The 18,226-nt window shown below is 44.5% G+C and overlaps 1 protein-coding gene across 11 annotated transcripts in view; it reads left to right on the plus strand.

Annotated features, from left to right (window-relative positions):
• Positions 1 to 18,226, plus strand: part of DMD (dystrophin) — a 3,940,859-nt gene that overhangs the window by 1,462,983 nt on the left and 2,459,650 nt on the right. For all 11 annotated transcript variants that reach the window (XM_073664716.1, XM_073664719.1, XM_073664714.1 and 8 more), the window contains one exon: positions 393 to 543. In XM_073664716.1, the coding sequence (XP_073520817.1) occupies positions 393 to 543 (151 nt within the window). The remainder of the gene's footprint in view (positions 1 to 392; positions 544 to 18,226) is intronic.

Here is an 18,226-nt window from a genome sequence, read left to right on the forward strand (position 1 = left end):
GTGGCTCCTTTGTATTCTCACTGCAAACAGTATGTTTTGTACAGTACCTTAAAAAGGTTCAATTACTTTGCGTAGAAATTCCGTTTTGCAGTTTCCAGTGCCCCTTCTTACTTGACTGCTTTAGATCTGTCTACTAGTTATCCTTAGAGTTTTGGATTCTAGTTACATTTTTCTCAGATTATAATAGATGTCTCAAAACAAATAATATTATAACTAGAGGGGCCACTTTATTTCTACTTACTAGAGCGAACAGAAGACAGTATATTAAGACTATACTGACAAACCTCATGAAAGTTGTATATTATTTTTACACCCATTTGACTTTTTTCCTGTTTATTTCACATTGAATAAAATTATACAATTAAAATGTTGAATTTATTGTTTCATTTTAGTTTGCACAAAACATTGATGGACCTTCAGAATCAACAACTGCAGCAGTTAAGTGACTGGCTTTCACAAACTGAAGCAAGGACAAGGAAGATGGAAGCTGAAATCCTGGGCCCTGACTTGGAAGATATAAAACATCAGATAGAAGATCATAAGGTTTGTCTTCATTTTTAGCAGTTGTTTTGGTTTATTTGCAGCACCATCTGGTCTTATTTTCCTTTTGATTGAGTTCAGTGTACATACTTTATTTAGTTAATCCGAATGTTTATAAGAACTGTAAGCTAAGCTTTAACCAACAAGTTTTGCATATGAGAAACTTTAAGAATGGGCTTTAGGGAAACAATGTGAATAAAGTGTATCCGTTGGTTGAACTTTATGGACTATATATCTTTTTCAGATCTATTATACAACTGTTTCTTGAGATAATTTTTTGTAGTCATATACACCATATGGACACCTACACATTACACCTACAGAAGCTACTATGACCCCCAAATTATGCAGTTGAGGTCAGGGTTCTGAGCAGGCCAGTCAAGTTCCTCCAGATGAAAGTTAGCACACTACGCCTTTAAGGAAACCTGTCACCATGAAAATGCCGTATAATCTGCAGGCATCATGTTATAAAGCAGCGGGAGCTCAGCAGATTGATGTATAGTGTTGTGAGAAAAGATTAGGTATAATCTGGATTTTCATCATTCAATCCTTTGCTCTTTCTGGGATTTTTGGTCCAGTTGGCGGGGCTACCAATAACTGACAGCTATCTTTATATAAGTGTGCATACAGAAATAACTGTCAGTCACAGATAGGACCGCCCACTGGACCGGAAATCTCAGAAATAGTAGATGTATAAATGAATAAATCACAGGTTATACTGAATCTTTTCTCACAAAATCACATATCATTCTGTACACCTCATCCTTCTCTATAACTTGGTGCCCGCAGATCACATTGCATATTATTGTTGACTGTTCACTTTAAGGAACTTGGCTTGGGGCCAACAATCTGGAATATAAAGTTGGATGTACACATTTGTTCAATAGACTGCTCGATAGAGAAGTGTGATTTGCCACTCCACAGAATATGTTTCCCCATCTCCAGGACCAGTGGTGGCCTGCTTTACACCACTACATCTGATGCTTGATATTGTGCTTGTTGATGTAAGACTTGCATGGAGCTACTTGCCCATAAAATCTCATGCAATGAAGCTCCCAGCATACAGATTTTCTGCTGTTGTTAATGTCAGATGACATTTGGTACTCTGCAGTTACTCAGTCAGGAGAGTGTAGACACTATGTGCCTTAGCACTTGGTGACCAGGCTATGTGGTCTGCCACTTAATGGCTGAGTATTTGTTGTTTTTTTTCACTTCCCCTTTCCAGTAATGTCGCTCACAGTTGATTACAGAATATTTAGGAGGTAATACATTTCAAGAACTCATCTGCTGCTACGGTGACATCCTATTAAAAATACCATTCACTTAAATATTTAGAAAAATCTACTCCTGAACAAATGTGGGTACAGGCAGACTGCAGTGCTATGAGGATGGGTCTTATACACATGCAACAATGAGACTGAATGAGTAAAATTAATAAAATCATTAAGAGGTGTGCCCCAATACTTTTCCGCATTTAGTATATTTGAATTGATTAATGGGATGTTTGGGACTAAGATGAGATCAATTTATCATCTTACTTAGTGCAGCTCAGTTCCCATTAAAGTGAATGCAATCAGAGCTGCAGTACGTAAGAAAGACACTACAAATTGTACAGAAGTGTAATGTTCCAGCTACATAAACTGTCATCTTCCATCATCTGCTGCCCATGGTATCAGATGAGCAGTAGGCGTTCTGAATTTTCTAAGGATAGTCCATATCAAAGTTTTGGACAACCACTTTCAATGGATAATTTTTCTTTCTATTCATTGTAAATTTGACATGCCTCAGTTTTCCAGCAAAATACATTGTGAATGCTCACCTACTACATTTTACAGTTGATCAAATGATAACATATTTTTCCCTCATGTAAATCATTAGTTAAACCATATATGAAAATTTGTGTACCAATTTAGACACCTGCATTTTGTACAGATAAAGATACAATGGAGCTAGATCAATGGTGGGCAAGAAGATTAGCTAAGAAAATGGAGTTAATTACAAATCCCAGAAAAAAAATGCAAAAGTGAATGGATAAAAGAAAAATTTAAGTCAAAACAATATTTGCTATGACCACCCTTTTCTTCCAAAACAGGATCAATTCTTCTAAGTAAACTTGCCACAGAAAAAGTCAGTAATTTTATAGGATTATAATCAGTTCTGTGAGTAACTATAGGGTGGATACACCTAAATAAAATGGGAATGGTTGGTGATATCAGCTTCCTGTTTGTGGCACATTAGTATATGGAAGGGGGAAAACTTTTCCAGATGGGTGGTGACCATGATGGCCATTTTGAAGTCGGCTATTTTGGATCCAACTTTATTTTTTCAATGGGAAGAGGGTCATGTGACACATCAAACTTATTGAGAATTTCATAAGAAAAACAATGGTGTGCTTGGTTTTATCGTAATTTTATTCTTTCATGAGTTATTTACAAGTTGATATCACCAACCATTCCCATTTTATTTAGGTGTATCCATATAAATGGCCCACCCTGTACTTTTGCCAAACAGGTAATACTGATCATCAATTTCATATGTAGGTTGAAACACAGTCATTAACTGAAATATAAACAGCTGTGCAGGAGGCTGAAAACTGGGTGAGTAACAGACAAACTCTGCTACAAAGACAGTTTCATATCAAAGTCACAGTAATTATTCTAAATCAGTAAGTTCTCTCCCAGGCAAATATTTCAAAGCTAAGTGGGGTTTCAAGATGTGCTGTTCAAGCACTTTTGAAAATGCATCAGGACATGGGCAACGTTTAGGACCACACATGTAGTGCCCACCCAAGCAAAGAGTGCAGCAAAATGAAAGACACATTATGCTTACTTACCATCAAAATCAGAAGATGTCTAGCAGTGCCATCAGCTCAGAAATGACTACAATCAGTTGGACCAAAATATACTGGCATGTGAATGTTTGGGCATGCCTGATCAAACTTACTGTTATTGTGAACAGTTAAGCAAGTTGAAGATGAAATGATTTCTAAAAGGCCTGACACCATGACACGATTCCTTTGTATTTTAGGCAAAAAAAAAAATATTTTCAGCTTTTACATTTTAAAAATTACAAAAAGGAAAATGGATCAATGCAAAAATATGGGCACCCTGCATGGTTTGCACCTAGTAGCACCTCCTTTTGAAAGTATTAAATGCTTTTAGTAGCCAGCCAAGAGTCTTTCAATTCTTGTTTGAAGGATTTTCTTCCATTCTTCCTTGGAAAATTCTTCCAGTTCTATGAGATTCCTGGGTCGTCTTGCATGCACTGCTATTTTGAGGTCTAGCCACAGATTTTCAATGAAGTTCAGATCAGGGGACTGTGAGGGTTATTGTAAAACCTTAAGCTTGCATCTTTTGAGGTAGTCTATTGTGGATTTTGACGTGTGTGTTTGGATCATTAGCCATTTGTAGAAGCCATCCTCTTTTCAACTTCAGCTTTTTTACCGATGGTGTTATGTTTGCATCAAGAATTTGTTGAAATTTTATTGAATCCATTCTTCTCTCTACCCATGAAATGTTCCCTCTGTCATTGGCTGCAACAGAACCCCAATGCTTGATTGATCTACCCCCATGCTTAATGGTTGGAGAGATGTTCTTTTCCCGAAACTCTGTGCCTTTTTTTCTCCACACATACCTTTGATCATTGTGGCCAAAGAGTTCTTTTTTAAACTAATCGGTCCACAGGACTTGTTTCCAAAATGCATCAGGCTTGTTTAGATGGTCTTTTGCATACTTCTGACAATGAATTTTATGGTGAGGATGCAGGAGAGATTTTCTTCTGATGACTCTTCCATGAAGGCCATATTTGTGCAGGTGTCTCTGAACAGTAGAACAATGTACCACATCTCCAGAGTCTTCTAAATCTTTCTGAAGGTCTTTTGCAGTCGAGCAGGGGGTCTGATTTGCTTCTCTAGCAAATCTAAGTGCAGCTCTCACTGACATTTTGCTTGGTTTTCCAGACCTTATCTTGACCTCTACTGTTCCTGTTATCTGCCATTAATTATATTTCGGGCTGAAGAAATGGCATCTTGAAAACGCTTTGATATCTTCTTATGGCCTTCTCCTGCTTTGTGGGCCTCCACCATTGTGATTTTCAGAGTGCGAGGGAGTTGCTTGCAAAAACCTATGGCTGCTGTTTTTTGGCACAAAGTTTGAGTAGGGTGGGTTTTTATAAAGCTAAATTCCCATCACCTGGACTTTCTTAACGATGATGCTGAACAAGCCATAACCCTGACAGGCTAAATAAGGTTTGAAACCTTGGTCAAAGTTATCTGAGAACACAAATCTCCTTTTTGTAATTTTTAAAATGAGTATTTATATATATATATATTTATATATATATATCTATAATATTATCGTACAAGTGTCCCTTTGTCTGAAGCCTCTATAGACTGTGCAAGCGTGACACGCCTGTGCAGTCTGGCTCTAGACAGAAGAACGCATGGAGCCGTTACAGGTAAGAGGAGTGTATATGGTGCTGGAGATCACGGTATGCGTAGGCACTGAACGCATACCGCAATCTCTGGCGCCATACTTACATACTTACCTGACCAGGAGGAGCATTGCCACAGTGCTTCTCTTCTCGCCAGAGACCGGTGCAGGAGTGAAGGCGTCAGAATCGGCCCATGCACATAGCGCTATCCAGCGCCATTTTACTGAAGACACATTTGCAATGTGTCTTCAGCAAAATGGTGCCGGACAGTACAGTATGGGCACCCGCACAATCCGGTGCCACACTCCTCCCCCGGCCGCCGGCAGAACAGGACACCACAGCACTGGAGCACAGGGAAGAAAGGTGAGTATAAGTGTTTTTTTTGTATGTGTGTAGCGTGAAAGGAATGAGGGGGTCACACATACCAGGATTGGGGGGTAAAGGGGCCACACATACCAGGATTGGGGGATGAGGGGGCCACACATACAAGTATTGGAGGATGAGGGGGCCACACATACCAGGATTGAGGGATGAGGGATACAATACATACATACCAGGATTGAGGGGTGAGGGGACCATGCATACCATGATTGGGGGTGAGGGGACCATGAATACCAGGATTGGGGGAAGAGAGGTGCCATGTATACCAGGATTGGGGGATGAGTGGTACCATGCATACCAGGATTGGGGGTGAGGGGACCATGCATACCAGGATTGGGGGATGAGGATTACCATGCATACCAGGTTTGGGGATGAGGGGTGCCATGCATACCTGGATTGAAGGGTGAGGGGTGCCATGCATACCAGCATTGAGGATGAGGGGTGCCATGCATACCAGCACTGGGGATGAGGAGTACCATGCATACCAGAATAGGGATGAGGGATACCATGCATACCAAAATAGGAATATCTGATGCCATGCATACCAGGATTGGGGATAAGGGGTACCATGCATATCAGGATTGTGGGATAAGGGGGCCGTGCATACCAGGATTGGGGGTGAGGGGATCATGCATACCAGGATTGGGGGATGGATTAGGGGTACCATGTATACCAGAATTGGGGGGTAAGGGGACCATGCATACCAGGATTGGGAGGTGAGGGGGGCCATGCATACCATGATAGTAATCTAGGGTACCATGCATACCAGGATGATGGATGGGGTGCCATGCATACCAGTATGAGGGGTACCATGCATACCAGAATAGGAATATGTGGTGCCATGAATATCAGGATTGGGGGATGAGGAGTACCATACATACCAGGATAAGGATGATGGGGCCATATATACCAGGATTGGGGATGAAGGAGCCATGCAAACCAGGATGAGGGGTTGGGTGCCATAATATCAGGATTGAGGGATGAGGACACCATACATACCAGGATTGGGGGATGAGGGGTGCCATACATACCAGAATAGGGATGAGGGGTGCCATGTATACCAGGATAGGAATGCGGGGTACCACACATATCAGGATGAGGGATGGAGTGCCATGCATACCAGGATAGAGGGATGAGGAGGCCACACATACCAGAATTGGGATGAGGGGTGCCATGTATACCAGGATGAGGGGAACCATACATACCAGAATAGGGATGCGGGGTACCATGCATACCAGGATGAGGGATGGGGTGCCATGCATACCAGGATGAGGGGTACCATACGTACCAGGATAGGGATGCAGGGTACCATGCATACCAGGATGAGGGATGGGGTGCCATGCATACCAGGATGAGGGGTACCATACATACCAGGATAGGGATGCGGCATACCATGCATAACATGATGAGGGATGGGTTGCCATTAGTGTTGAGCCACCCCCGTAGTGTTCGAGTTCGGTTCGGTTCGTCGAACACCCGTGTGTTCGCCGAACTGTTCGTCGAACTGTTCGTCGAACACCTTCGAACACCGTTAAAACCAATGGCAGGCAAACAAAAACACATAGAAACACATAGAAAACACCTTCAAAGGTGTCCAAAAGCTGACAAACTGCTCAGAAGACACAACTAACACATGGAAAAGTGACAAGTACATATAGTCATGCGAAAAGAAAAGAGGTGGAGGAGTAAAAGGAGGGGGAGACACAGATATAGGCATGTCATGCCCTTCTAAAATCCAAAAAGTGAGAAGCCGAGACGGCCAGTCCGCTCCTGCCCGTGCCACCTCCGTGTCGCCGGGTTTGTGCCAGAGCCGCGGTGAACCCTGACGGCCAGCCCCCCTCTCCCAATACTGGTGCCTGTCCGCTGGTGGGTCGAGAGAGCCCCCCTGTGGTGGAGGCAGCTCTAAGCTTTTTAATTTAAATTGTCCCTCTAATTTAAATGAATACACTTTAAATCCATTTACAAGGATCTATTGGAGGGCAAGTCTCATGCCAGCAGCCGCGTAATTCCAGCTCCAGTAGCGTCCACTAAAGCTGCTGCAGTTAAAAAGCTTTTATAAGGATCGAGCTCGGCTGTCCACCGCAAGGCATCCTAGTGCCAGTCCCAGCCCCTATGCCTTGGGGTGCCTCCTGATGCTCTTCACTAAGTATCCCGTGGTCCCGAAGCATTTCCTTTGAAAAAATTAAGTGTCCAAACTACAGGTGGTGTAGCTTGCTTAACAGCCGGGATAATCCGCTGACTAGCAGACACTGCTACTAGGCACAAAGTATTTCCTGGGCTAGATGCAGTTAAAAATTTGTAAGTAGATACTCTCATTGGATGCTGAGAAAGCATTCCATAGAGTCTCCTGGCACGCCATATATGATTCTCTTAAAAAGCTTGGGGTAGGGGTCTAGGGGACCCTTTTATAGCCAAAATCACGGCCCTGTATCACAATACGTCACCTAGGCTGAAGATAAATGGAACTGTAGCACCGAGGGCTCGGTTGCTACAGACGTATTGCACCTCACCCAGAGGTGTGATATCTCACTCTCAGATAAGGATGGAGTGTGGATCAGGACCCGACACCTGCATGCATTACACCACATTGCCGTGGGGCAGGGCGACCAATATGCCCCTGAGATGGGCACGACAGTCCCTGTCCCTGGCTGGAGTGGGGGGAGGGAACACTGAGGAAGGGGAACCCTGCAGTGCAGGAGCAGGGAGGAAGCAGTTGATGGGTGCATTGAGAAGGGAGTATAAAAGGTGGGCACCATCTTAGTTCAGTGCAGAGAAGTCTGAGCAGAAGTGGCAGGGAGCAGGGGCTCTGCATGAGCTCTGCTCCGGAGGCGGGCCTAGTAACAGAGTCCCAGGCCTGCAAGAGGGAGAAGGAAGGAAGAGGAGCGGAGAAGGCTCCAGGAACGAGGAATGAAGGGATCCCAGGGGTGCGGACGGGCGAGTCGCCACCGCACGCCCGAATCCACCTGCGTGGAGGGGTCAGGCCAAAGGGGGAGACCGGTCCCCGAACTAGTGGAGGCAGGAATCGACCCTCAGCTAGAAACCGGAGGCTCTGACATTTTATGTGGCGCAGCCCCTTGCTCCACCCGCTAGGAAGGCACCACATAGGGTCAGGGAAACTGGCGCCAAGTTTACCAAGAGGAGGCCCAAGGCAGTCGGACAGAAGTGTTGGTAAGAAAGGCCAGACAAAGGACACACAAAGGGGGTCCTGTGAAGCGCTCCAAAGTTATCTGGGAGTTGTCTGAGCCCCTCACCTGGTGAGCACAGTACGACGTGGGCAGCCGTTACCTGCAGACGTGGTCTGGATAATAAGAACTGTGAGTAAAGGCCCTGAACTGCATCACTGACTTCGTGTCGTTACTGCTGCTGCCCTGCACCATCACCCCCATCCTCCGCATACACTGCCCTGAGGCTATACTCCTCCCGTGGGGAGTTATGCTACGCTCTGCTGCACCCACAACACCAGCCTTAGCGGTCTGCCCTGTAGCGGCGGTTCACACTGACCGCAATCCACGGGTGGCGTAGTCAGACATTTAAACATCAAAACCACATAAATAGTTCCGCCACTGGTTTGACCGCCCTGAGCCACGGAACCGGATCGCCGCCATGAAGACTACAACCACCAGCATCCACCAAAAAGGGTCCGGCTCCGGGTGTCCCAAGGCCCAGGGGGTGCGTCAGAACATTTTCATCACCTTTCACAATCACCAATGGGACAAGGCAGGGATGTCCTCTGTCCCCTCTCTTATACATCCTAGTGACGGAGCACCTGCTCTCATCAATTCGCCATAACCCCAATATTAGGTGGATTGAGGTGGGAGGCACCGAGTACAAGTGCTCTCTATTTGCTGATGATGTCCTAGTATATATCACTCAATCACATATATCCATCCCTGCTGTTATGGCTGAAATAGATCACTTTGTTACATGGTAAAATTTTAAAATCAATGCAGCGAAGTCTGAGGCCCTCGATGTCTCCCTCCCTAAATCCATATAGGATTCCATCCAGTCCAACTTTCCCTTTGCCTGGCCCTCACAGGGTATCAAATACTTAGGAATTCCTATTCATAGAGACCTCTCCCATCTATGTTATCTTAATTTTGGGCCCTTTATTGAACAATTCCATACAGACCACGGTTGGCAAGTTAGAACTGTAAGATTCACTACGTGAACCACTGGTGTTTTGTGGAAAAGCACATGTACACCGCGTTCCAAATTATTATGCAAAAAGTGTTTAGGAGTGATAAGGGAAGAATTTGTTTGTTTGTCAGTTAAACTCATTGATGGTGATGTGTGTCAGGGCTCTTTATATCACTGTAAGCAATTGCAGACACCTGTGCTAATTAGTTTGGCAGGTGTGTCCAATGAAAGGCAAGACTACTTAAGAAGGCTCTCTCACATTATTAAGCAGCCTACATTTTCTGCCAAAATGGGAAAGAAAAAGGATGTGTCGGCTGCTGAGAAGCAACAAATTGTGGAGTGTTTAGGTCAAGGCATGACTACAATCAACATTGTGCGATGATCAGGATGAAGTGTCTTGGCAATCAAGAAGTATGTAGCTGATTCACAGTACACACGTGTGCGTGCTGATAAGGGCAAATTGAGGACTCTTTCCTACAGGCAATTACGTCAGGTTGAAACAGCAGCGGCAAAAAAGCCTTGTCATAGCAGCAGACAAGTTTTTGAAGCTGCTTGTGCCTCCAACGTCCCCCGAACAACAAGATGCAGGGTCCTTCAGAGGTTTGCAGCTGTGCATATGCCATCCTGTCGACCTCCTCTATCCACTTCACACAAGCAGAAACGGCTCCAGTGGGCCAAACATTACATGAAGACTGATTTCAAAACTGTTTTGTTCACGGATGAGTGCCGTGCAGCGCTCGATGGTCCAGATGAATGGAGTGGAGGATGGCTGGTTGATGGACACCCCACGCAAACACGGCTACAGCGCCAACAAGGAGGAGGTGGAGTAATGTTTTGGGCTGGAATCATGGGGAGAGAGATTGTCGGCCCCTTTAGGATCCCTGAAGGCGCTAAAGATGAACTCCATAATGTATGTGGATTTTCTCAAACAGCACTTCCTGCCATGGTTCAAGAAGAAGAACCGTGTATTTCACAGCAAGATCATTTTTCTGCATGATAATGCACCATCTCATGCTGCACATAAAACATCTGGTGTGACCCCCATGCTCCCCTGACCTCTACCCCATTCAGAACCTTTGGAGCATCATTAAAAGGAGTGTCTATGATGGCGGGAGGCAGTTCACATCTAAGCAACAGCTCTGGGAGGGTATTCTGTCCTCATGCAAAACAATTGAAGCAGAAACCATCCAAAACCTGACAAATTCAATGGACGAGAGAGTTCAGAAGCTCCTTTCGAACAAGGGGTCCTATGTGAAAATGTAACATCACCTAGAATAAAGTTTTGAGTTGAAAACTGTTTGATTTCAGTTTCTAACAACCTGCTAATGCTTATAATTTCAAAAATGACCATTTTTTTGGTCTTTATTAAAATGAAAAGGTTGATCGAAAAGTTTGGGGGATCTAAGAGTGTGGCAACCCAGTAGTCATGATTACTTCGAATTCTGACAATATGAGGGTCATGCTGCAGGTAGTGCAGCAAGAAGGCACTTATGTGTCTTGCGCATCTCGGAGCCCCAAAATTATTTTCCGGGCTAGATGCAGCTAAAAATTATTTTTAATTTTAAATCTGGTGAAGCTTATTATAGATGGCCTAATAGGATCAGTGCTGCACACTGCTACAAAGCCCAAATTATTTTCCAGTCAAGATACAGATAAACATGATTAGTAATTTGAAAGCTTAAAACGGTTGGTAGGGTGATTTTAACCAATCATCAAGCTTTTACTCTCCCCAGGATGACACAGGGGAAGAAAAGTCGTTTCGGATCCATGATTTGTTCATCTTTATGAACGTGAGTCTGTCTACATTATCAGTGGAGAGCCGCGTGCGCTTATCTGTCAGCACACCACCAGCAGCGCTGAACACACGTTCAGACAGAACGCTGGCTGCGGGGCATGACAAGATCTCCAAGGCGTAAGTGGCTAGCTCCGGCCATTTATCCAGATTGGAAGCCCAAAAAGAGCAAGGGTCCAGTGACACAGTCGTGGCTTCAATGTTTACTTGGAGATACTCCTGTACCATCGTCTCTAGGCGTTGACTATGTGTCAGACTTCTTGTCTCCTGTGGCCTTGCAAAGGATGGGCTAAAAAAGTGGTGAAATGATTCCGCAAAATTGATGTTACCAGCAGATACTGTGGTTCTGTTACGGTTTGAGTGCTGAACACTTGACGGTCCCACGGTTGGCAAGTTGGAACTGTGAGATTCACTACGTGCACCACTGGTATTTTGTGGAAAAGCACATGTAAGATTCTGCAACAGTCTCTGCTGATACTCCTGCATGCGTGCATCCCTTTCTATGGCAGGAATAATTTCTGCAAATTTACTTTTGTACCGGGGATCTAACAGTGTGGCAACCCAGTAGTCAGGATTATTTCTAATTCTCACAATTCGAGGGTCATGTTGCAGGTAGTGCAGCAAGAAGGCACTCATGTGTGTTGCGCATCCAGGAGCACCAAGTCCCTGTTGTGTTGGTGGCGAGGTAGCAATCATGCTTCCTTCCTCTGTCCTCTCCCCCCAACCTCGCACAACAGAAATGTGATCAAGGTCTCCCTCATCTGATGAGTCTTCCATCAGTTCGTCCTCCACTTCTTCCTGGGCTCCTGCACCTTCCTCACTAGTTTGGCTGCTACCATGCGCCCTGGTAAAATCATCTCCCCCATCCTCACATGCCTGCCGCCTTGGTGCTGCCGACCGTCTGGACCTTGCAGATGTTAGCCCTTCCGCATACAACTCCTCCTCCTCTACTTCCTCCACCTCCTCTTGTGCCACCACCTGACTCCGAATTCTGTTTAACATGTGCTCCAGCATGTAAATCACCGGAATAGTCATGCTGATAATGGCATCATCAGCACTAAACATCTTCGTCGCCATTTCAAAACTGTGCAGAAGGGTGCATAGGTCCCTGATCTGAGACCACTCCTCCAGCTTGATTTGCCCCACCTCTGAATCTCGTTGGCCCAGGCTATACGTCAGAACGTATTGCACCAGGGCTTGTCGGTGCTGCCACAGTCGCTGCAACATGTGCAGAGTTGAATTCCACCGGGTAGGCACATCGCATTTTAGCCGGTGAAGTGGCAGGCCCAACGACTTCTGTAGAGATGTAAGTCGCTGAGCTGCGGGATGCGAACGGCGGAAGTGAGCACACAGCGACCGTGCCCTCTGCAGAAGGCCATCTAGTCTGGGATAGTGGGCTAAAAATTGCTGGACAACCAGGTTCAACACGTGAGCCATACAAGGCACGTGTGTGACATTGCCCCGGCGAAGGGCCGCACCCAGGTTTGCAGCATTGTCGCACACGGCCTTCCCTGGTTTCAGGTCCAGTGGAGACAACCATTCATGAAATTGGTTCTCCAGAGCTGACCACAACTCCTCAGCTGTGTGACTCACATTTCCAAGACATTTCAATGTAAAAACCGCCTGATGACGTTGAACCCTACTGCCAGCATAGTAAGGAGGTGTGCAGGATCCCTTCTGCGCAGTTAGAAAGCTTGTGGCATGACCAGACAGGCTTTGGGTGCAGGTGGAAGACCGAGAGGAGGTTGAGGAGGCAGAAGCAGTGGAGGAACTTTGACATAAAGAGGATTGACGCACAACTCGTGGGGACGGCAAGACTTGGACAGCAGCCCCTTGTCCTGCTGTCACCATAGTTACCCAGTGCCCAGTCAGCGACATGTAACGCCCCTGTCCATGCCTACTCGTCCAAGTGTCTGTGGTGAAATGCACCCTGTCACACACAGAGTTTCTCAAAGAAGCGGTGATGTTGTGTGCGACATGCTGGTGGAGCGCAGGCACACCTTTCTTTGAGAAGTAGTGCCGACTGGGCATCTGGTACTGGGGCACTGCGACGGACATAAGGTCTCGAAAATCCTCTGTGTCCACCAGGCGGAAAGGCAGCATTTCTGTAGCCAAGAGCTTGCAGATGGTGAAATTCAACCTCTTAGCTTTCTCATGGCTAGGAGGAAATGGTCTTTTACTTGTCCACATCTGAGGGACCGAGGGCTGGCTATTGTGCTTAGACGGGGTTGATAAGGGTGTCCCCGGCAAACTGCCGGTCTGTGAGGAAGATGCAGGCGGACATGTTAGGTTGCCTTGATCCAAAGGTGGTGCTATCGATGTCGGACAGCGCTCAAGACCAGCTGGTGTTACCACCTCCAAAGAAAATGATGACCTGCCAATCACGCTGGCTGTTGCGGGTAAAGAGGTGGCAGGTCTGCACCCCAAAACAGGTGTGACTGCTGTCCCCCCAGTCACAGAGGATGAAGAGGCCGCGGATGCACAAGATATGGCAGACGGTGGTTGGCCCGGCCGGCTAGACCGCATTGTAGCACACTGAGCTTCCCACTGCAACTTATGCTTCATGTCCATGTGCCGGTTCATGCATGAAGTACTCAAACTATGTATTTTTTGGCCTCTACTTAGCTTTTGCTGACAAATGTTACAGATAACACGAGTTGGGTCATCTTTATCGATCTGAAAAAATGCCCAGGCTATGCAAGGCTTAGCACCCATGCGACCTGAAGAGCCACCACGACTTGTGGTGAGAGGCAGAGTTGTGTTTGAGGATGCAGTTGTTGACGTGCTTCCAGTACTACGTCTCTGTCCAGGAAGGCGCAACCTGACCTCGTCGTCACTAGCATCTTCCTCCACCTCCTCTGCTGACCTCATCTCTTGGCTGACTGTGGGTTGACAGTAAGTGGGATCTCCGACCTCATCATCATCACCCTGTGCGTTATCACACCCGTCGTCCTCAGAGCCAACCTGTTCCTGCCCTGACAAAAAACTAAAGTTGTCGCTCCAATCAGGTATTTGAGTCTTATCATCGTCTTCCTCATTGTCTCCACCAACAGGAGTTACAGTTTGGGAATGAGGGTCTACATTATGGTCAGAACCTTCTGCGTCTGGTCCTGGATCCGACTCATAAAGATTCTGGGCATCAGTGCAGATCATTTCCTCGTCTGGATTCACAGAAGCGCTGGAGTCGACCTCTGATTCCCAGGCTATAGTATGAGTAAACAGCTCTGCAGACTCAACCATCTGTTCTACCTCATACTCAGACGGGCAGCTGGAGATTTGGGAGCTGTGAGGAAGCAAGTGCGATTTGGGTGACACCTTTGAGGACTGGAGTATTTGTGATGTTGAAGTTGATGTGGAGGAGAGCCCACTTAAAGGAGCACTTGATATCCGTTGAAGCACCTGCTGTTTTTGTGCCTCATCTGGAATTTGTAGCGATTGGCGTGGCCGTAAGAAAGGGATCTTATCACATTGTCCGCTAAAAGAAGTAGACATTTTAGTTTGGCTGGAAGATGGTCTTTCTTCTGCACCTACCCCACGGACACAACCTTTTTTCCCCTTCGCAACACGCCTATTCCCCTTTCCACCAGCAGCAGGCCTTTTTCCACTCATTTTGGTGGTTAACTAATTCACAACTCTGGAGTTGTTTGCACAAAAAAACAATGGATGGTAACCGAGCAGAGCTGAGTGGCCAAACTGTGGTATTAGGCCAAAACTATTGGCTGGGTTAGATGCAGAAAAAAATTATTTTTAATTTGCAACCTGATGGAGGTCAGTATAGATGGACTAATAGACCAAGTCCCACACACCGCTAGAAGCCCAAATATTTTTTCAGAGCTAGATGCAGAAAATTTTTTTATTCAATTTGCAACCTGATGGAGGTCAGTATAGATGGACTAATAGACCAAGTCCCACATACTGCTAGAAGCCCAAATATTTTTTCAGAGCTAGATGCAGAAAAAAATTATTTTTAATTTGCAACCTGATGGAGGTCAGTATAGATGGACTAATAGACCAAGTCCCACACACTGCTAGAAGCCCAAATATTTTTTCAGAGCTAGATGCAGAAAAAAATTATTTTTAATTTGCAACCTGATGGAGGTCAGTATAGATGGACTAATAGACCAAGTCCCACACACTGCTAGAAGCCCAAATATTTTTTCAGAGCTAGATGCAGAAAAAAATTATTTTTAATTTGCAACCTGATGGAGGTCAGTATAGATGGACTAATAGAACAAGTCCCACACGCTGCTAGAAGCCCAAATATTTTTTCAGAGATAAATGAAGAAAAAAATTATTTTTAATTTGCAACCTGATGGAGGTCAGTATAGATGGACTAATAGACCAAGTCCCACACACTGCTAGAAGCCCAAATATTTTTTCAGAGCTAGATGCAGAAAAAAATTATTTTTAATTTGCAACCTGATGGAGGTCAGTATAGATGGACTAATAGAACAAGTCCCACACGCTGCTAGAAGCCCAAATATTTTTTCAGAGATAAATGAAGAAAAAAATTATTTTAAATTTGCAACCTGATGGAGGTCAGTATAGATGGACTAATAGACCAAGTCCCACACACTGCTAGAAGCCCAAATATTTTTTCAGAGCTAGATGCAGAAAAAAATTATTTTTAATTTGCAACCTGATGGAGGTCAGTATAGATGGACTAATAGACCAAGTCCCACACACCGCTAGAAGCCCAAATATTTTTTCAGAGCTAGATGCAGAAAAAAATTATATTCAATTTGCAACCTGCTGGAGGTCAGTATAGAAGGACTAATAGAACAAGTCCCACACACTGCTAGAAGCCCAAATATTTTTTCAGAGCTAAATGAAGAAAAAAATTATTTTTAATTTGCAACCTGATGGAGGTCAGTATAGATGGACTAATAGACCAAGTCCCACACACTGCTAGAAGCCCAAATATTTTTTCAGAGCTAGATGCAGAAAAAAATTATTTTTAATTTGCAACCTGATGGAGGTCAGTATAGATGGACTAATAGACCAAGTCCCACACACCGCTAGAAGCCCAAATATTTTTTCAGAGCTAGATGCAGAAAATTTTTATATTCAATTTGCAACCTGATGGAGGTCAGTATAGATGGACTAATAGACCAAGTCCCACACACTGCTAGAAGCCCAAATATTTTTTCAGAGCTAGATGCAGAAAAAAATTATTTTTAATTTGCAACCTGATGGAGGTCAGTATAGATGGACTAATAGACCAAGTCCCACACACTGCTAGAAGCCCAAATATTTTTTCAGAGCTAGATGCAGAAAAAAATTATTTTTAATTTGCAACCTGATGGAGGTCAGTATAGATGGACTAATAGAACAAGTCCCACACGCTGCTAGAAGCCCAAATATTTTTTCAGAGATAAATGAAGAAAAAAATTATTTTTAATTTGCAACCTGATGGAGGTCAGTATAGATGGACTAATAGACCAAGTCCCACACACTGCTAGAAGCCCAAATATTTTTTCAGAGCTAGATGCAGAAAAAAAATATTTTTAATTTGCAACCTGATGGAGGTCAGTATAGATGGACTAATAGACCAAGTCCCACACACTGCTAGAAGCCCAAATATTTTTTCAGAGCTAGATGCAGAAAAAAATTATTTTTAATTTGCAACCTGATGGAGGTCAGTATAGATGGACTAATAGAACAAGTCCCACACGCTGCTAGAAGCCCAAATATTTTTTCAGAGATAAATGAAGAAAAAAATTATTTTTAATTTGCAACCTGATGGAGGTCAGTATAGATGGACTAATAGACCAAGTCCCACACACTGCTAGAAGCCCAAATATTTTTTCAGAGCTAGATGCAGAAAAAAATTATTTTTAATTTGCAACCTGATGGAGGTCAGTATAGATGGACTAATAGACCAAGTCCCACACACCGCTAGAAGCCCAAATATTTTTTCAGAGCTAGATGCAGAAAAAAATTATATTCAATTTGCAACCTGCTGGAGGTCAGTATAGAAGGACTAATAGAACAAGTCCCACACACTGCTAGAAGCCCAAATATTTTTTCAGAGCTAAATGAAGAAAAAAATTATTTTTAATTTGCAACCTGATGGAGGTCAGTATAGATGGACTAATAGACCAAGTCCCACACACTGCTAGAAGCCCAAATATTTTTTCAGAGCTAGATGCAGAAAAAAATTATATTCAGTTTGCAACCTGATGGAGGTCAGTATAGATGGACTAATAGAATGATGCTATGCCCAAAAGATTTTACTTCACTAGGTGCAGTAAAAAAATTGGTATTCTATACACAGGTGGTATATCTTGCAACACAGATAGGCTACTCCACTGACTAACACACTCTGCAATAGGCCAAAAAGGATTAGCTTTGCTAGATTCAGCCAAATGCTGTGAAAAAAACTTGCACAGCACTGGCACAGACCTGCCTGGCAAAAACTGATAGGAACTGATGTAACCTAGTCCTGAAAAGGACTCCAATTACAATTAGTCTTTACTCCCACAATCTATCTATTTAAGAGCACAGACCTGCCTGATAAAAGTCGTAGGAAATGCTGTAACCTAGTCCTTAAAAGGACTGCAATCACAACTATTCCCTACTCCCAAGCTATCTGTATATTTGTGCGAAAATTGGCTTGAAATTAACAAGGTATAGCGCACACAGCAACAGCGGTGCCGTCTAACACGCAGCTGCAGCAGTGAGAAAATGGTGGCGACGGGGAAAATGGCTTGGTCTTATAGGGCAAGGACATGTGACATACACTGCCAATGACACATGCCCTTGCTTGTGTGAAAAAAAGCACTTCGCTCCGTGTGTGCGCTGCTGATAGGCTGACAGATTGCACCTCCCCACTGCAAATGCGGGAAAGAGAAAAAAAAATGGAGATCTTCATTGTTCCTGCAGAGATCCATCCCCTGCCCCTCCCCCGCCCCGCTGTACACTCAAACTGCGTATTAACATTAA

This window comes from Phyllobates terribilis, unplaced genomic scaffold, assembly GCF_046119375.1.
Source record: "Phyllobates terribilis strain yellow unplaced genomic scaffold, ASM4611937v1 Scaffold_2__4_contigs__length_985480577, whole genome shotgun sequence".
Classification (NCBI taxonomy): domain Eukaryota; kingdom Metazoa; phylum Chordata; class Amphibia; order Anura; family Dendrobatidae; genus Phyllobates; species Phyllobates terribilis.